This window comes from Nothobranchius furzeri, chromosome 4 (assembly GCF_043380555.1).
Source record: "Nothobranchius furzeri strain GRZ-AD chromosome 4, NfurGRZ-RIMD1, whole genome shotgun sequence".
NCBI classification, from domain to species: domain Eukaryota; kingdom Metazoa; phylum Chordata; class Actinopteri; order Cyprinodontiformes; family Nothobranchiidae; genus Nothobranchius; species Nothobranchius furzeri.
The window spans coordinates 60629421-60650269 of record NC_091744.1 but is presented as its reverse complement, the minus strand read 5'-3'; the positions used below and the strand labels follow the sequence as shown (position 1 = coordinate 60650269).

Sequence of the window (20849 nt, the reverse complement as noted above, 5' to 3'; positions counted from 1 at the left end):
TGTACAGTATGATTTTGTTTGCTATTGTTTGTTACTGAAAATTTTAATTTTTACTGGTGCTCTCAGTCAAATATCTCCCATCCCTTTATGAGTAAATGCAGTTTGTACAGAGAAAATATTTTCAGTTGGTGTTCCATTCTTATTTCTGACTGTGCTTAAGTTGAATGTGGAGCTTCTTCATCTCTGTTCCATTATTTTGTCTGCAGTCACCATCGCACAAAACACAACAATGGTGGCTAGAAGAGTCTTAGATAAATGTTAAAGATCTAATTACAATAAAATGCAAATTATTTGGATTTTTAAGAAAGTGTTCATGTTTTTAAGCTGTATGTTTCTCTTTATATTGTCAAACCACCAAACACAAACCATCATGTTTAGGCCTTGTATGAAAAAGACGATATATCTCCTTTGTTATGTGGAATCAAGGTTAGGACTTTAGACCAAATCTAACTTAAAAAGTTGTAATGTTGAGATTTGACAGAAACATGCAGTAACTACTCCAAGTGATGCTGTGAAAAAATTAGAAATTGTTTGAATCCTACTTATTGATCCTACTTATTGAGGGGCCTCTGTTGTCCTAATTGGACTGATTCAGAGAACAGCCACGAATAAAATGTTACCACACACTGCCTTGCCAAAAAAAAGTCACCACCAAAGAAAAAGTCACACACACGATGCGCCCGCTCTGGCATGATTTCTTCTTCTTCGCCAAGATCTTGTATTGAAGGGAAACTTCGACTGCTGTGCAAAGCCGTCTTCTGCACTTCTCAAAAATTAATGCTAAGGTCTGGACTCTGTAGTGACTGATCCATGGATGAAATGTAGGTCTCATGCTCCTCTTGAGCCTGATGCATCCTGGCATTGTCATCTTGGAATATCCCCATGCCATCAGGAATGAAATATTCACGATGAGAACACCTATACTCAGGTACCAGCTGACCTTTTTGGTCAGTTATTGGAGGCTTGTAACTTTTATCTTGGTTTAATGCAGTTGGTGACATTTTTAAGGCCCGGCCTTCATACCTCTGTCCGTGTTTCATTACATGGTTATTTTGGCACAAATAAATAAAATATGTATCCTGGAATTGAAACCTGGGAACACCAGGATGGTACCTTTAGTCGATGGTGATATTTACAGTAGAGTAGTAGTTCATGTAGATGATCTCATATTGCAAAAACTGAGCTGTAAAGGTATTTTTCTTCTTTTTAACATAATCAGGTGATTTAAGTTATTTTAAGACAACAGAATAATGCTTAACTTCCACTAGCAGTTAGCCCATCAGTCATTGTATACATAAACTAATTAGAGACTGCTCAGAAACACACTTAAAAATCACAAAAAGTATCACTTTATTGCTTCAAAACAAAATGATTAAGTCTGTTGGATGTAAGTGAGTTCCTTACAGCAGCTTGTTGAACCTAAGTTAAGCACACATATACCTCTGCTTCATCCTGTGTCACTTGATGCTGTTTCTCATGTCTACAAATAGTCGGTGTTTTGCTGAAGGATTAGTTGTTGTTTTTTTTGTTTTCTTGTAATAAATACACATTTATTTGTTTACAGTGTTTAACTAGTTGTTGCAGCATTGGCATTTCGCTCCAGGTCAGACTAATGCAACACTTTACTTGAATATTTGTCGTTTTAAACATGTGTTTGGGTCATGTGACCTAACCTGTGATTTCCTCTGGTAAGTTGAGAGTTTCTGCTTGTTTTAAAACACCAGCTGAAACTAGCTTTAACACTCAGCCTTACTGCTGGGATGTCAGGTCGTTTTAAGACATGTTTGTGCGTTCACTGCCCAGGACACTTCTGATCTTTGAACCTGAAGATTTGGAAAAACGTTTACCAAAAGAAGGCAGTGCTATCGAGGTGGGCCTGTAGGTGAAACTGTGACCATTGATTATCTCATTCAGGTAAACAAGGATATTTTGCCATAAACAGTCAGTGTAGTGGTGGAGTTTTCTTCACTTGCTTTCCCAGAATCCAACTCCTTCCAAGAACCGTAAGAATGTCACATCTTCGTTTTCTGAATTTTGATTAAAAGAACATTAAACATCACGACACATATTTCAGTTGAAGTGTTGCAGTTGGCTCTGAGTTTATGTTGGGATCTTCCCCAGTGAATCTGCAGCCTCCCTCTTTGTGTTTTTGTATCCCACTTAGTGTGTGTGTGTGTGTGTGTGTGTGTGTGTGTGTGTGTGTGTGTGTGTTTGTTTGAAGATCTCCACTACAACCAGGACTCCTCAGCCATGGAGGTCTCACTCCCACTCCCTCCTTTTCATTACTTTGTGCAACGAAGTTGCACCAAACCCCAGCGGAGCGGCTCTGCTTTATTTTGTCTTTACTTTTGTTTTTCTTTTTGCTATTTATTTCATTCACATTCAAAATATTTTTTAAATGTTGAAAACTTTTTCCTCAACTGTAAAGAAAACTATTAAATAAACATAAGTGTGAAGTTTGTGTTTGTTTTTCAGTGCAGTATTTTACAGTGAAACAAAACACCTCATGTACCTTGAAAATCTCATTAACTGCTTCATTAACAAGATGAAGACGTGACTCGGGAAACATCAAGCGGCGCACAACGACAGCGGAGTGTTTTATTTACGTTCATTACACATTAGGAGAGTCTTGGCTGTGAAACGGCTTCATCATTGTACTCACGAGATCGTGAAATCCTTTGAGACTTCAAAGTTCACGGTTTGTTTATGCAATCACCCATTAAACCAAAAAGAAGATCACGTTTGATATCGCTGTTTGATGTCATATATGATGTTGTTCCTCTCCACTGCCAGGATTAAAGTCTCTTTCCGGAATATTTCTCTTATCCAATGACGCCATCTAGTGGCTGACAAGCATGTCACACAAAAAGTCTGTCGCTCAGTTTTTTAAGATGGCGACTTCACGTTTCTTGTTTATAAATGTGCTTCTGTAGCCGACAGAGCTAAAACACAAATATTATTTTCATGTCTTGTTGTGTTTTCATATCTTTACATTTTAAAGACTTTCTTGTCCGTGAAAAGTTCATCAACGTTGCATCAGCCGAGGTATTCCTTAAATTTGAAGCATCTAAGTGGTAGTCTAACGCTATTGGTTAGTTCTGGTCGGCGCTCAGTTTCCTATTGCACAGAGCTCTGTGAGGCAGGGGGCGTGCTTAGCAACAAAAAAAGACATATTGCTGACATTATATCACAGTACATGATAAGATAATCACTTTTACGGATTTCTGACAAACCATACATAATTTCTGAAAGTAGAAAACTCCGGAAAGCTTTTAAAACTATGAAAAACACACAGCTCCACTTCTGGAATGATACTGGGAGCAAGTGGGCCATTGGGTCACGAGTATGCTTCATATAAATGAAATAGCATTTCTGCAGTACTTTTATTTTGAAAATTACCAGGGATTTTACACTGAAACCATGAGTGATTTCCTGTCTAGCCTAAATGCTGTAATGGACGTGTCCCAGAAGCGGCTCGTGGCAAAAATAGAACCCGACTTTTACTTTAGAGGTACGGCTAAAGATTCTCTTTGAATCAGTGACATTGCGCACCGCTGATGCTATCAGAGTGAAATGGGGATTACAAATATGAACACACAACACAGTGGAAAATGGTGGAATATAGTTTATTTTGTTGACAGAGTAACAGTTTTTTTGGCACATGCAATAATCTCTGATGTTGTGGTACATTTTTACACTTAGCTCATTTCAGTCATGTTTTTAGCGGTTGGGTGCTTCTGTAGGACCGGTTCTGCATTCATGGCTTGATTTACGCATCTCTCATCCATCTTCTGGCCAAGTAATTTGACTAATTCCATCTTAAAGGGATAGTTCACACTGTGAATGTTCTGTATTTGTATAGCGCCTTCTTAGGGTTCTACAACCCCCCAAGGTGCTTCATAACAAAATCAGTGATTCACTCATTCACACACACACATTCACACGCTGGTGATGATGAGCTACAGTGTAGCCACAGCTTCCCTGGGGTGCACTGACAGAGGCAAGGCTTACCATGCGCTGGTGCCACCGGCCCCTCCGACCACCACCAGCAGCACACGATTTGTGATTTTGTACACTGGGCACCTTAACTGTTGTAGACTGCCCTTCGAATGGCTTCAGTTTGGAGAAACATAGACGAACCAACAGTCTGGGTTTAAAATATTTAAACAAACAGGTTCGAAAGTGTCTCTTCAGTTTTTGCCAATTGTATGTTCTAACTTTTATTTTGTCGTGATTTAACTTTTCCTGTTCTTTATTAGTTATTACAGTTATTATGACATTTTGTCCAGAGGTGTGTGGACTAAGTACATTTGTAAATAATTAAATTTTCAATTCATTTCACATTTATAAGAACTGCTATAAAACGAAACACTCTGTACCCAACCCTTCTGTAACCCTCTCATCTGTCTGGTCAGAGCTAATCTTTGTTTCTCCAAACTGAGGTTGTTCAGATAGCTATCTGCAACCCCACTTCGCAAAGATGTGGACTTCTCTTTGAGCAGCTGATTTAGGACCACCCTCTGACGTATTTTACAAACCTAATTGGCACATTGCAGTGTAACAACAGCACAGACCTTTTTAATCCTTTTAACATTTCATTTTATAATTTTCTTGCAGAAAACAAACAAATCAAACATTGGCTCTGGAGGCCACATCTGTTAACTATTGCAATAAAGGACCCCTCTGTAATGCTTTTGGCAGCAGGTAATAGAATCTAGTAGTGCATGTGAGCAACGACTGTTTAGTAAAATGTGCTTAAACACTATTTTATTAAATGCACAGTTTAAATTGTAAAAACTACCGTGAATAATATTTTAATAACTGAGAATTCAGCCTTCGACTTCATACAACTATAAAGGACTAAAGATAAATAAATACATTACAGACGCAATCAATGAAAGCTTTTTACTGATTCATGGCCTGCTGATTTTAGATAGCTCTAGTAAATATGACATATGTTGTTTCATATGTGTTTTTAAGTATTTTTATTATATTATATTATATTTATTATTTTATTATTTACCATTTATATATTTAGAAACTTACTTTTTGCAAAGGAAAATGTATAAACGTGAGTATTTACCTTACATTATGGGTATGTCATTAATCTGTTAAGTAATACACCTTTTGTTCGTGTTCATGATAACATTAATCATGATAATCAAGTTAATGCCTTCAGTTAGTGTGATGTATGTGTTTTTAATAAGGACCTTTAAATCTGTCCTGCATCCCTCATATTTATTAAGAATTGATATTAACCCTAACCCAAATGTACCAGAAGGACATTTGCTCTAGCTCTTTTAGAAATAAAGAAACATGTTTTGGAGTAAACTTGTGTAAATGAATGCAAAACATGTTAATAAAGAGTAATAATAATAATAAGAATAAGAATTTTCATAAATTCGTTTTAAAAATTGAAAGATCTTACAAATTATACCATTCTTGTAAACTGAATAGTTGTCATAGTTTATATTCAATTTCTATTTTTTGTTAAGATTTTTATTAAACCTTAATTATTGCATCTGAAAATAACGAAATTATCACTTTTATTGCACAAGTCATGAATTACGAACAGCAAAGGCACCAGGAATGTAAAACCACTAATTATTATAACCTGAACAGTAATATTTATGAAAACAAAACATCAGCGTCAGACAGGGGGTCAACCAAAGCACCAGTTTAGTAATCTATGCCGTTTTGTTGCTAGCAAAAACACACCGTTTCCTTTTACGTTTGGGTTTCCCATGGGGCGTAGGGGCAGTAAAGCTACAGCAAGGTAATCATGGTGTTTTAAATCAAGTCCACATGCACACCAGCTACAGACCTGAGAGCAGGATCGTTCTCCAAACCTTTCACCTTAGGGTCACTTGTTTGTGACATGTTGCGTTTCCTGATTGTGCCCATACGTCAGCTCGGTGTGAACAACTGAGTTAGCGAATGAGAGGTCCACCCCGGCCCCCACAAGCATGTCTCTTTTATGGTTTGACTCAAACATGCGTTGGTAGATAGTGTTTCCTTTGGGCTCTGGGACGAAGCAAAACCGTACTATTGACCACAGATTGTCTCCAAACATGAAGGCTTTGGTGGCAGAAAACCAGATGCAGCGAGATGTTATCTGATGATTTAACATATCTGGGGCGCAGCACTGCTTCTGCGTCAGGAATGAAATTCCCCTTTAGGACTATCAGATGGCAAGCATAAAGAAAATCTTTGCAGCTTGTATGAATATTTTATTGTGAAGGATAGGTTACTAGACATTTTTTAAGGATCTTTTAAAGCTGTTTCGGAAAAAATTAAGAGAAGAGTTTTCGCTGTAGTTTGAGGGTGATCAGGAACAGATGTGGTGAGACAACATGAGAAGAGACAGTCCTCTGAAGTCTGGAAGCATTTAGTTTGGAGTATCCCAGACCCACTGACAGACAGAGGGCATGACCTCACAGGTAGAAAGCAGCTCATTGACTAACGACTGATGTTATAAAGGCCTGTATGAGGCAATTATTTGCCTAATTTTAAATATGTACCCCTCTGACTTAAAACAGGAATCTCCATCTTGATGAAATGGGGTGGGGACAGATTGGGTGTTTACGTCATTGAATAGGTTAGACTAAAGCTGTGATGTCATCCATAGATGCCAGGGTGTTTTTCACTGCCTGTCAGGTTTCAACCTGCTCTGAAGTGAACCACTGGTCCGCAGATGCGAGAAGATTCATGGGTATCAAACACGACCCAATGTAGGCCTACTGTTTATAAAATTTGGTTCATTTGGTTTCAAACACAGCTGCAGGTTCTGTGGTGACGGTTCATCATCTCAGGCACGGTAGTCTCTTTAAGGTTCAAACAAAAACAACTGAACTTCTTTATTTTCAGCCCAGTTTAAAAGCAGGATAATGTTGCTCGCAATCCCAATGACCTGTCTGATTATCAGAATGGTTATAGAGATAATTTTATCAGATAATCCTACCTTGTGTGGTGTGTTAAGAGCACTTTGGTCAGACGGACATCAGGACGGCTCAGATCATAAACCGGGGCTGTCTTGATCTGATTTCCGAGGACAAACAAGCGTGCTAACGGTTCAGTGCGACATTTAGCCAATCAGTAAAGAAGGTGCCGGAAACACACTGTACTTAAGTTTGTTTACTCCAAAGTCGTGTGAACGCTCAAGATTTCCCGTCAGACCAGGAAATTCCCTTGTTTTAATTATTTTTTAAACACAGTGTAGTAGAAGAAAGTAATACCACCGACATCGGCGGTGCTCTGAGGAAGACTGCAGCGTTAGCCAAAACTTGTCAGCGAAAAAAGATAAAAACAAATCTTCTAGATCTTCTTTTCTTTACATTTCCCTCTTTTCAAAAATATTTATGGAACAATATGCTGTCATAATTATGTGCATGAACAGCAATGAGTTAAACAAAACAAAACAAATCAGCCAAAGCTCAAAGAAAATTAATTGGAAGACCACTGGAATGTCTGGAGTCTTGATCGAGATCAGTTTAAAATAATACAAAATAGTCTTGCTGCTTGAAATAAAAAATACACAAAATTTAGGGTGATTTTAACTTTTGCACATTTTTGATTCTTTCAATAACTTAAATAATATTTGATTGTTGGAGTATTAAACCCCCACAGCAAAACAAATACAGCATTAATGACAAGATTTTTTGTCTCATATCAGTTGCTTCTGTCCGTTTCCTTGAAGGTCAATGCCAAGATCATCTTCTTCTCCAAGTTTCTCCGCACCTCCCTCCCGCTGGCTGCTATGACAGATTAGAAAAGCAGCTGTGGAACATTTAGCAGGAAGATGTAATAAGAATTTGATGCTTGGTGTCAAAAGTTATAATAATGCAGCTAATGTGTCACGTGTGTTTTGCAAGGCCCAAACATCAACAATTGGCTTCATTCAGCTGTTTCTGAGCAAAACATCTAATTACACTGCAAAATCTGATTTCTAAGAAAGTAAAAATGCCTCATTTTAGACATTTTATTTTATTTTTAGAAAAACACTTGTTCTGTAGAAAATGGCTTTATTTAAAATGAGCAAAATATTCTTAAAGCCATGCTATGCAACTTTTTAATTTTTTAAATTCATTTTCCTGAGCCGGCATTTCAGGGTGAATGAAAAGCCACTCAGACCCTCACCGCCATCTGTGTCCAGAATAGCGCACTCGCAGCTTCAGAGTATCCGGGCCGGTCGCTGTTACTCTTAGTAAAAATGGACCTGACATGCCAGGTGCTGCAGTCTGCTTCCAGCATGTTTTATTCAGGTTTTAGATCGTGAACACTGCTGAATTGTTTGATTTAGGGATGAACCTTGCCCTCTGTCTATTTTACACAGGGGACAAGTCTGGATACTCATTGGCAGAAAGCACCATGAGTGGCGGGACTAGGCAGCTCAAAAAGGACCAATCAGAAAAACGGCGGAAATGACGATGGGTACCTTTGACATTTGAATTGATTCGGTACTAATTCCCGGTACCTAGGAATCGATACCAGTACTTAACGGTACCAATTTTAGATACTTTTGAGTGTTTAATATTTTAATTCTCTTTTATAATAAAATATATATTTTTCTCAATATATGTATCCATATTTGATACATTTCACAATAAATAACATAAAACTGTTTGTATTTTAACATCGTCCTTGTAGTTTTATAAGCTGATAATTAAACTGAAGCAAACATCTTTACCGTGAACTAAATTTACTAAATTTCCTTTTGCTGACCTTTTTCATTTGATTTTTCCTACTGGGAAGCTAGAATTTCCGAGGAGAAAGCGAACACACCATTAGCTGATAACAGTGGTGGCAATGGAAGCTAATTTATCAAGCTAACGTTATCTTAAACAGTTTATTTAGCTGCTGGAGCAGATTAAAACAATGATGCCACACACTTAGATCGTTGTCGCTGGTTTCATCTTCACCCAATCACTCGTCGCATTTAATAAAGTGAAGCCAAACTTTTGAGCGCGTTCATGTTCTTCCAGTCAGAAATTTGGAGTTCGGAGGAGAAAGCGAATGCACCATTAGCGAAACGGAAGCTAACGTATCAAGCTAACGTTATCTTAAACATTTTATTTACCTACCGGAGCAGATTAAGATGAGGATGTCTCACTTAGATCGTTGTCACTGGTTTCATCATCACCCAGTTACCCATCACATTTAGTGAAGTGGACCCAAGCTTTAGCGTGCGTTCTTTCTACCATGCTGCTCTGTTTACAACTGGCTCGCAGCGACCGACGACATTACGCTCTTGCAACTGTCTAGGCAAGTTCTCGTTATGAAGGACGGGTACCGAAATGAGGCACCATTTAAAATGATGTGAATCGGTGCTCAGTCGGTACTATGGAATTCGGTTGGTACCTTAAAAAGTACCGAATTCGGTACCCATCACTAGACGACTGTCTTGTGCAACTCTGTAGTTTTTTAGCTGTAGTCAAAGATGGTGTCTGGTGACGGCGCAAATATCTTTTAGCATTTCTACTTGTTGTGCTTTTAAAGACATGTTCAAGTCATTTAGAACAGAGGAAAGTCACAGCGAACTCCACTTCAGGCGCCGCCTTCATTGTTTTTGAGAAACAGAGCGATGCGGTGTGTGATGCACGCCGCTCAGTGCTGATTGGCTTGGTTAGAATTCTCAGTGGATGGGGTTATTTGAATGTGAGTGTTACCAGGCCCTTTGATTCCCATAAGGAAACATTGGCATGGCTGGCCAGGCTAATAAACCACACCTAGACACTAATGAAGGCTGAGGAGACATTTCAGCTGTTAAATTAAGGTGTTGAAAAAGATGAAGAAGATGGGGAGGAGATGTGTTTCACTGTCAGTTTAACGACAATTAAGTAATACTGGACTCTAAAAGCAAGTCAAACTGCAGTGTCATGTTTTGAGTAAAAAAAACTGCTAATTTGGTAAGCTAGGTCGCTTTTTAGACAAAAAAAGATTAAAATGTCTATGTGTTGTTTTTAAACTTTTTCAGAAATCAGTTTCTGCTGTGTAAACTCTCCAGTATTCCATGTAGTGGTGATTTACTGATTGAGTTAAACACAGAAAAAGCATCCAGTGGAATGTTTGACCAGATGGAAAAACTCGTCTGTTTTGTCGTTTTATTTTTACCTTTCCTGAGTGATGTTGACTTAAAAAGGAAAATGTGTTAAGGCCAGTGTGTATGCCGTGTCAGCTAGCTGTTTGTTTAACACTTCATCGATGGCAGATTGTGTTTAGGCATGGAGTGCAGCATGTGCTGTTCAGTTTAGTCTCTTTGAGCTGACAGGAAGTCAAATTCAACAGAGACAGGGACAAGAAGTCCTTTTCACATCACCTTTAATGTGAGAAGTTAATGAATCAATCACATTCTCGTTGGGCCCTAGGCCTGTTCCTGCTACAACTCTTTGGATATATAACTAACTCTAATGTATAGATGGATAGATAGATGGATGGATAGATAGATGGGTGGATGGGTGGGTGGGTAGGTAGGTAGGTAGATAGGTAGGTGGATGGATGGATGGATGGATGGATGGATGGATGGTGGATGGATGGATGGTGGATGGATGGATGGAAACTGTGTGATCTGGGCTGGATGTGTAAATGCATTAAACATCTATGACTCCTGACATTCCTCCGCCCCGTGACGCTGCTCTTACCAGCTGTTTCTGTTACTGTAGCATGTCTGTCTTCTGAAACCGGCCTGTGAAAATAAAACATGTACAAAATAATCTGAACACTGCTGTGTATGTAGAGCACGTTGGGTTGCATGAGCAACAGTAAGTGTGCTGTAGAAATAAAGCTGACCTTGACTTTGAATATTGTCTTTTTAAGAGCATCCCGTTCTTGATTTGATCCGTGTACGCTTTTTTTTTAAATCTCATTTCCTGGTTTGTGATGTTTGACAGTAAAAACTGAAATCTAAAAGGTTTGACAACATTTAGCTAAGAGTGTGATTCTCCCCTCCTCACCTGTGCTCTACACCTGCAAGTCTCTTCATGCTCTGGGTCAGAACTGAGCACTTTGAAGACTCTATGTGGCCACAGTTGCCATATGTTTGGTATTACCATCCTCTTGCATTGTGTGCATGCTGCAATGTGCTTGGAATTCAAACTGTACCTCATATTCTAACATATACAGTATCCTTACTTGGCAGCGCTCAACAATGGTAGCATTTCACATCAGACTCTGTTAGCATTAATTTTTAAGGGTTATTTCAATAAATCACCTTGAAAATATGTTTATACTGAATCTGTCGAACGTGCATGCTAGTTTTTATGCAAGTCTCTCTAGATTTTAAGGTGAGGATTAGGCTGTAATGTGTTTGTAGAATACATCAATCCTATGTTCTTAATGGGAGTTTTATTATACCCAAAGAAAATGATTTAAACAAGTTGTTTTACTTGGCTGATGTTCAGGTGCCAAATCCTGAAGTCATTCCAGTTCAACATAATCCACATGTTGCCTTCACGGATTATACCAGACTTAACTCAGTTAATCACGTGGAATTAAAGGCTGCAACAACGTGGGAGGGCAAATCTGTCTCTAGAGAGTTTAATTCCTCGTATGACTCTTTCATTTGTGTTTTGTTTAATTTTTGTGTCTCCCTCATATTCTTAATTACAGACAAGTAATGAAATGCATGAAAGAGCAGCTTTTTACATACGTTCAGGTATAAACATTCTTCAAGATGTGTTGATTCAAAAGTTGACACTTTTAAAATATAGAGAGCATTATTGTTAAAGCCTCTTTGGTTAAAAGGACGTACCTGTGAAACCCAGACGCTGTGGATCGGTGAATCAGAGGTCCTCTTTAGAGATGAACCAGTGCTCCCCTCCCCTGGGTTGTACCAGCTCTCTCTCTGTTACCTGCTCTGATGAACTAGCAGTTGACAGACGAGGTTAGCAGGTTAGCGAGAAGAGGAGATCTTCATATAGCGTCGACTTTCCCACCAGTAAGCTACAGCTACACTTCAGCTGGGGGAAGTGTCGCCCATATGACTGTGATTTTCTTTCGTTCTCTTATTTTTTTCTCTCTCTCTCTCACTCTCTCATTTTTTTCTTTCTTTTTTTCTTCAAAAGTGAGGTGGGGCCACAACCCCACACCCCACCTTCTGCATGTTTGCCTGTGTCATCTCCTCTCTCAGTTGGAGGAGCTGGGGGTTTGTTATCATTTTTGTTTGAGTGTGCCGCGGGTATGGTCGTCACTTGAGCTCTGTCCTTTTGCTTTGATGTCCTCCATCAGCTGAGCATGCCCTATGTTTAAAATGCTTAGATAATTGCAGTGTGTGTGTGTGTGTGTGTGTGTGTGTGTGTGTGTGTGTGTGGCGTGTGTGTGTGCGGAGTTGCCCGCACCAACAGGAAAAAGAGGCAGGAAGTGGCTTCATTTGAAGAAGTTCCCAAACCTTCCAGCTTCTAAAATATAGAAGAAAAAATAAAATCCTGATTTGTACAATCTTCGTAGAGTAGGTCATCTTCTGTGGTGTGAATAATCATGGGCTTGGTGTTATGTAAATCTCTGAGGTCATAATTGAAGGACAATGCAACATTATGTTTTTTATCTGGACTGGAAAATATGCAAAGACAACTTGTAACCCTCTTCATCTGGTGTATCTAATTCCAGTACTCCCATTTTGGACTGGGTTGTGTATAGAGGAGCAGAAATAGGCACCGTAATTGCTATATGGCCTCATGGGGGCCAAAGTCCTTAGAATCATTTCAGCCAATCTAAAGCCCTTTTTTTAGAGCTGTCATCAGGGTGTCTGGTTCTTATTCAATATGTTTTCTTCTCTGTTGAGCTTAGCCAAAGTACTTCTCTTTACCTTATTAATACCAGATGATTGTTTCACAGTGTGCCTGTGCAACCTCTCCTCTCTGAGCCTCCATCACTCTCAGCAGATTTCACAGTAAATCCTGTGTTTACAGGTGAAATAGTCTGCTGCATTCCATCAGAGTGAGTTTTTCCTGCTAAAGCTTTTGGTAAAATCCATTTAGTCTTTGTAGTTAAACTACGATTGTAATGTTTTTTGTTAGCCGTTACAAAGGACTTTGTTTGGACTTTAAAAGACAAAGCACCTCGGACGCTGAATAATGCACAACAACCAAACTGAAAGGAAGTCAAAAAATTATAAGCAACCTCATTTAATCTCATGTGATGGTTTTGCACTCATAAAAAATGTGGGCAACAGTTCATACCAGAGAGATATTTTGTTTCAGACAAAGAAATTTAACAGGCTTGACATTGACCTGATGACCCCAGAAACCAACCTGCATCTGTCATATAAAACGTTATGCTCAGTCAAGAAACCGTTGGCCTTACAAACCAAGAGCATTGTCGTCATTATCTGCTGCCAACTGGTAGAACTTGTACAGAAATTGTTTACATTATTTAGCTAGAATTTTTTTGTTTCAAGTTGTTATTTGTTAAAAAACTTAAGGAACAAGATTGACATGGTGTAGGGTGGTGCTAGACCTATATCTACCGGTAGATGTGGTGTGATAGAAAACAGTGGGTCATTGAAAACTTCAATAAAATGCTTTTCAGGAGTTTAATACTACAGTCGTTACGTACTCCCAACCAATCAATACATAGTAGTTTCTACATAATTTTATATGTATATATATATATATATATATATATATATATATATATATATATATATATACACACACACACACACACACACACATATCTATACATATCCCTCACGGTGGTGACGGTGACAAAGGAGTTATGTGCTTGCCTGCAATCAGAATGTTTTAGGTTCGAGCCCGCTCAGTCTGTCGTTGTCGTTGTGTCCTTGGGCAAGACACTTAGCCCACCTTGTCTGCTGATGGTGGCCGGAGGGACTGGTGGCACCGGTGTACAGTAGACTCGCCTCTATCAGTGCGCCCCAGGGCAGCTGAGCTGTGGCTGCATCGTAGCTCATCACCACCAGGGTGTGAATGTGTGTGTGAATGGGTGAATGACTGATTGTGCTGTAAAGCGTTTTGGGAGGTTCCAGGACTCTAGTAGGTGCTATATCAAATATAGGCAATTTACCATTTTTACCACCTAGTTATAGATGATAACAGCAGTATTAATGTCAGATATTGAGATCGGACTAAATGTTCATAGTTTAGGTTTTGACCATTAAGTTATAGTTTTTACACATGTGATTAATGACAGGTGTTGTGATTGACACACAGCTCTGTTTTGTTAAATTGTTGCTCAAAATCTGTAAAATTGATTGAGTTATTAATATTGTTTAGCTTTTCTTAGATGTTAGAAGTTAATTGAGAATGGATGTGCATTTAATAAATATTTTCTAACCATCTCATAAAAAGTAAAGTGGCTGATGAGTTTTTTCTAACCCACACTTTACTTTGGTTGGAGTGGTTCTGCTCTATAACAAAAAGATGCTAAACAGGTTTTAAACTGTAAGGACCACAAAAAAATGCTTTAAAAGCACATTTCTGCACATGAAAAACAAAACAAACAAACAAAATACAGTTATTCAGGAAGCAAATCATTCTTTCAGAAAACCTTTTAGTGAATCTAAACTGATAAATTCTGATTAGGAATTATTAACTGTGACCTTATTGCACTCCTATCTCAGACATACATTTTTCTTCTGTCCACAAAAACCAACCTGTCTTCTCTTCCCAGTGTTCGGTGAGCTGTGGTCGGGGCATCAAGCAGCGGGAGATTTCTTGCCTTCTACAGAACCAAACCAGAATCGAGGAGGCTCACTGCAGTCATCTGCCGCGGCCACGAACACAGAAGACATGCCGTGCCCGAGGATGTCCCACATGGAAAGCCAACAGGTGGCGTGAGGTATGTTTGCTCTTCCTGCTGCTCCCCCGGCTTCTCTTAATAGCCTTTCCCCAGCTGCAGCCCATCAGCTGAGACACACAAACACAATTCAAAGCTCACCAGCAGATGCAGATGTAGCATACGTCTAGTTTATTCCCATACAAGAGTAACGTGTCATTTTCTGTAAACTAAACACTGCAGGCAGGACTCATAAAACAGTTTATACTGCAGACTTGACATTTTTATTTCAAGTTTATAATATTCAAACAAATCCTCCTAGAGAGTAAATGAACAGTTTCATGCACTGCAGGCTCCTCTTTTTGTCGGACCACACATGGACATGCATTTTTTCGTACATGCTATGTTTAAGAAATGTTCAGATCCAGAGGTGCAGCTGGTCCAGCCAGAGTCTCACCAGTCAGGGTGTAAAAAATGACTCGTAAAACTGCAGGTTTTTCCAACAGTTTGGTGCTTTGAACTTTAACTGGGCTATGCCATTCAGAAATCATGGAATGATACAGATGATTTCTCTTCACTCGAAACTATTTAGACGGAAACATAATCTATAAAATCTCAGATGATAAAAAAAATAAATAAATAATCTACTCCCTAAATTTTGAGTGTGTCCTCCTCCCCTACCACTCACCTTTCTCTGACTGGTGTCTGGAAGCAATCATTTCTTCCCCTCTTTCCTCAAACATACCACCATCTACCATGAAATCCTCAGCTGGAGCAAAACGACATGCTTTATATCTCAACATTCATGCATATGACATTTTGAAACCTCTGCACCCCATTGTTTGAGGCAGTTACATAGCCCCACTCAGGTCACCTCTGACTGACGATGAGTAATAGCGGCCCTTCTGTATTTTTTACTAGTTCACAAAGATTTGCCCTCCTCTTTAGAGGAAGCAGTTGAATACTTTATTTTTCCATACCTGCAGACTTGAACCCTTTACCATTCAGACGTGCCGCCCCTGGCACATCACTACCATCAAACACATTACAGCTGTGTGACCCAGTTTGTTAAATGGTCACACCATGAATAGTTTAGCAATAATGTTGACTTTTTAATGCAAACATCTTCATAGTTTTGTACAATGTTGGGAGTAATGGCATTGAGGCATAACAATGTTACTAACGACATTACTTTTTTTAGGTAACGGAATAATCTAATTAATTACAATCACACCAGTGATGGAGCAGTCGCACTCGACTGGAGTTGGAGTGAGTGACAGCGGCCGTACCCACAGCCGCCATCCCACCTCGAGCCGGTGTTACGAACAGCAAAAATAAACACACAGCGCCAAACACATCAGGTGTTTGCAGATCGGAGATGAGTGTGTGCAGCACCGCACACGCTCATCTCCAATCGCTATGAAAGCAGGGAGGGGGATGTCGCGCGCTTTATGACTGGGACAAATATTACATTAGCATGATGGGATCTGTAAATATTAGTGGGGACAAATCTGTAAAAGATGAGGAAAGAAAAATAAACAGCGCTTCAGAAAGGTGAGGAGATGAGTGGGAACAGTTCAGGCATAAGGAGCAGTTTTAACATTTAATCAACAATCGGACCTCTGTATTTTCTATTAGCCATTCAGTCAGTCTGTTTCTTTTCGGTCGCAGGTGTATAAATCCCTCATCCCTCTTATTTGGAACGCATCTTATCTGTGCCCAGACGCGCTCCCGTGGCTCTGTCCACTCCTCACTCCTCTGCAGACTTTAGTCTCCATGTGCACGGCCACACCCCACCTAAACAAAGTGCCAGAATCCCTTGCTGAATTCCCCTGCTCATTCCACCGATGAACAATCTTTACAATTTGACCTTTTAGGTGACTAATGAGGGTTTTTAGCAGCTTAAGATCTTTTGCCAAGAAGTATTGTTAAAGAACAAAACAAGAAATCAAACATAAATGTCCTTATTTTATGTGCTCAGCAGTTTGAGCAGTATACTGTGCAAGGTTTGCCAATCCAAATAAGAAACAGGCAGCTGTGTAAACACACTAATAGCTAATACACAAATATAATTTACCCCACCTCACTAGGCTGCTACTCTTGGTGACAAATTGTGAATGGCACGTGCAAGAGAGCTCTAAATGGGTTGTAAATGCTTGTGAGGGTTTCCTCGGATAAGTCACAGGGCCTCGCTCTCGTGTGGCTGGAAGTTTGAAAATGTTCAAAAACTTTGCGAGAAAGATTTTCTCTCAAAATACTCACACATTCACCACGGGCATCTGGAACCCATCTCAGCCTGTGTGATTTTTGCTTTGGGTCATCTGCTAGTGTGAGAAATGTGAGAACATTTTGGGACAGGTTGGCGACTTATAACTAAGTTGTCCCGTATTGAGACACAAAAGACAAACATTTCTAAGGAAACAAAGGTGCAAACAAAATTAAGATACTTCAGAAACAAACAATGATGAATTTTGACATTTGTACGTTAATCGTGGAAGGTTAAAATCAGCAGAAGTGTTTTGCAAATGTTGCAAACAAATTGCCGGTTTACATTGTTGTAAGCGTACTATAATGGACACAGACATACTATGTAACTCCAGTATAGCTCACAAGTATGTATTGAACACATACTAAGTATTGCATTGATGTTAACAGGATAAGGACAGTACAGCTTAAATAAAGGAGTTATACACTCTTACTCCAGGGGGATGAATGACCTACAGTTGTGTTCTGTTTTACTTCTGGGATGTCTCAGTCTGCATCTGAAGGAGCTCTCCATGGCCTCCACAGTAGAATGCAGTGGGTGGTAGGGTTTTTTAAGATGGTGGTCATCTTCCCCAGCATCCTCCTTTCCCGCGTCTCCTCAACTGAATTCAGCGGGCAGCCCAGAACCGAGCTACCGCTGTGAACTAGCTTGTTCAGTCTCTTCCTGTCTCGGTCAGAGCTGACTGCACTCCAACAGACCACAGCTAAGTGGATAACTGAGCCAACCACAGAGTGATAAAAGGATTTTAGCAGATGGGAATTAATTCCGAAGGACCTCAGCCTCCTCAGGAGGTGGAGGCGACTTTGGCCCTTCCTATGCAGAACATCTGTGTTGTTAGACCAGTTCAGTTTGCTGTTGAGGTGAACACCCAGGTATTTAAAGGCATTCACCACCTCAATGTCTGCTCCCTGGATGTTTAATTGTGAATGAGGAGGAGGGTGTTTTTCTTGATGTCAATCACCCTTTCCTTTGTCTCACTGGTGTTCAAGCAAAGGTGATCACGCTCACATCAGTCCACAAAGTCCATGATGACTGACCCGTACTCCAGGTCATTCCCCTCTGACACACAGCCGACAATGGCCGATTCATCAGAGAACTTCTGGAGGTGACAGCTGCTGGTGTTGTAGGTGAATTCCAAGGTGTAGAAGGTAAAGAGAAAGGGTGAGAGCATCGTACCTTGTGGAGCTCCTGTACAGCACACAACCACCTCAGACATACAGTTGTGCAGCCTCATGTACTGTGTCCTGCTGGTGAGGTAGTTGATGGTCCATGCAGTCAGATGTTCATCCACTCCTGCATCCCTCATATTCTGCCACAGTAGACACAGCTGGATGGTGTTTAAGGCACTTGAAATGTCAATAAAAAGTTATGAACAGAATCAGAGACAAAGGGCAGCCTTGGCAGAGTCCAACTCTCACAGGGAATGAGCCCAACTTACTGCTGGCAATGCGGACCAAGCTCTGACACTGGTCATACAGGGACGTAAAAGCCCGTATCAGAGGTCCTGATACCCCATACTCCATAATCCACAAAACACATTTGGATTGGTTGATTGAACTTCCACTCAATCTCCCCCTAAGGGTATAAAGCTGATTCAGTGTTCCACGGCCAGGAAGAAAACCAAGTTGCTCCTCCTGAATCTGAAGATCGACTATTCAACGGACCCTCCTCTCCAAAACCCCTGAATAGACCTTACCAATGAGGCTCAGGAGTGTGATCCCCCTGTTGTTGGAACACATCCTGCAGTCCCCCCTTTTTAAATAGGGGGACCACCACCCCTGTCTCCCAATTCAGTGGAACTGTCCATGCAGTCAGATTTTTGTCCACTCCTGCACCCCTCATCTTCTGCAACATTAGACATGGCATGATCGTATTGAAGGCACTTGAGAAGTTGAAGAACCTGATTCTCACAATGCATGTATGCATGTAGAGGTGAGTCAGAGCTCGGTGCTGCAGGTAGATGAGCGCTTCCTCCACCCCATGTTTGGTTTATATGCAAATTTGCAGTGGGTCTATTTCCAGGCTCACCACAGAACATAGATGTGTGAGAATGAGTCTCCCTATAGTCTTCATCAGATGGAAGTTCAAGGCTACTGGTCCAAAGTGCTATGGTTTGCTGAAATGTGATGTTTTGGGAACTGGAACCACACAGGAGGTCTTCCATAAGAGGGGGACCTGTTCCAACTGAAGGCTCAGGTTCAACGTGTGTGTGACCACTTCACAAAGCTGGCCAGCACAGTCTTTGAGCAGTTTGGGGCTGATCCCATCAGGACCTGTAGCTTTCCTGCCCTTAAGGGGCCTCAGTTCTCTTATCACCTGGTCAGATGTAACTGAGGGGGGGGAGGGGGAGTGTGGTGCAGAGAAGGGTTGGTGGTGGAGGAGATGCTGTTGAATGGTGGGAAATTTGGAGGTGGGGGGGATTGGTTGGCTGGGTCGAGGTGGTGTTGGTGGCACCTCAAATGGATGAATGTAGCTGTGGTCATCAACAATCACTGAAACACTTCAGCGGGGGGGTGGGGGTGGGGGGGGGGGGGGGGTTATATTCACAAAGAGACCTTGGTCAATTCAAAAGTTTTCTCAACAAACTCAAGGACCTGATCCTTCATATCCAGCCACACAAGATATATAGAGCTGAACGTTCCTGGAAATCAGATCCAGCTATGTAATTGACAGGATTTTAGGCTGCATGAAATTGATGAGTCTTTGGTCTTTGAGGTTAGAAACAAAGAAATCAGCTTGATCTGCTCAAGCCATACAGAATGCCTCCTCAATGTGGAGGTATGCCTCTCTAAAAGCATCAGAGATGTTTGAGATAGACTTTAGTGTGATCCCAGATAAGTGCACTGAAAGGGAACACTGAGCAAATCAGACCCAAGCAGTTGAAACACAAAAAAAACCAAACACTGCTTCCATTTTTACTGAAACCAGTCTATGCATTACAGGATTTTTGAATGGTGGGAGGAAACTAGAATGGACAAAGACCTCTCAGGCACACAGAGAACAGGTTAAAAAAAGCTTCAGTCAGAAAATCAATTCCAAACCTTGTGTTGCTGCATAGCAGTGCAACCATTCAATTTATACAAAATAGATCTACTTAAATTCATATGTTTTGGCAGTGAACCAGCATGAATTTGTTAAGAAAAGTTGTTCTTTAATGGGAAAACATTTTAGGTTCCTTCAACCACACCAAATTATGAATGAAACATAACAGTTGAACTGGTTAAAATTGACTAAATTCAGAAAACAAGCTTTGGTCATTGCTAACAAGATTTCTGCTTAAATGTTTAGCAATAGAAAAGGGTACGTTTGTGCAGGAAGTTTTATCCAAATAGTTTTGAATGAAAGTCCTTTTGTTGCCTATGTGTGTGTGTATGTGTTTCCAGTGCTCCACCACCTGTGGGCCTGGGCTTCAGAAGCGAGACGTTTACTGCAGGTTGAAAGGCACTGGCCGGGTCAGAGAGGATCTGTGTGATCCTCACTCACGTCTTCCTACCATCCAGCCGTGTCTCACATCAGAGTGCACACCGTTCACCTGGGTTGTTGCTGACTGGGAACATGTAAGCGGAGTTGTTTTCTTTGACTGGTTCCTTGTTTGTGTCTCCTTGTGTGTAATAAGCTAATGGATACTTTTAGATTAGATCTGCCCTGTTTCTACATCAATGAGAAGATAATCTCAAAGTATTATTTTTGTCCATGAGAGCTTTGAAGATAACCATCGGTCCAGAAAACTATAAAGATCTCAAAACATTGCTGCAGTGTCTTTTGTTCTGCCAAGTGTTACTGTTCTGTCTCACGCTAATGGGCTGCTTTAGTCTAAACCATTTTTATTGACCCGTTCAGGTGTTGCCTCAGG

At 40.3% G+C, this 20849-nt stretch overlaps 1 protein-coding gene and 1 long non-coding RNA gene across 3 annotated transcripts in view; one reads left to right on the top strand and one right to left on the bottom strand.

Moving 5' to 3' along the window:
* Nucleotides 1-20849, top strand: part of LOC107388497 (A disintegrin and metalloproteinase with thrombospondin motifs 20) — a 135466-nt gene that overhangs the window by 103016 nt on the left and 11601 nt on the right. For both annotated transcript variants that reach the window (XM_054732877.2, XM_054732878.2), the window contains 2 exons: nt 14626-14793; nt 20380-20553. In XM_054732877.2, the coding sequence (XP_054588852.1) occupies nt 14626-14793; nt 20380-20553 (342 nt within the window). The remainder of the gene's footprint in view (nt 1-14625; nt 14794-20379; nt 20554-20849) is intronic.
* LOC107388498 (uncharacterized) lies at nt 7616-11888 on the bottom strand. The gene is made up of 3 exons (XR_001573333.3): nt 11747-11888; nt 10638-10681; nt 7616-7754 (listed from the first exon to the last, which is right to left on the bottom strand). It is a non-coding gene; the product is annotated as an uncharacterized lncRNA (long non-coding RNA).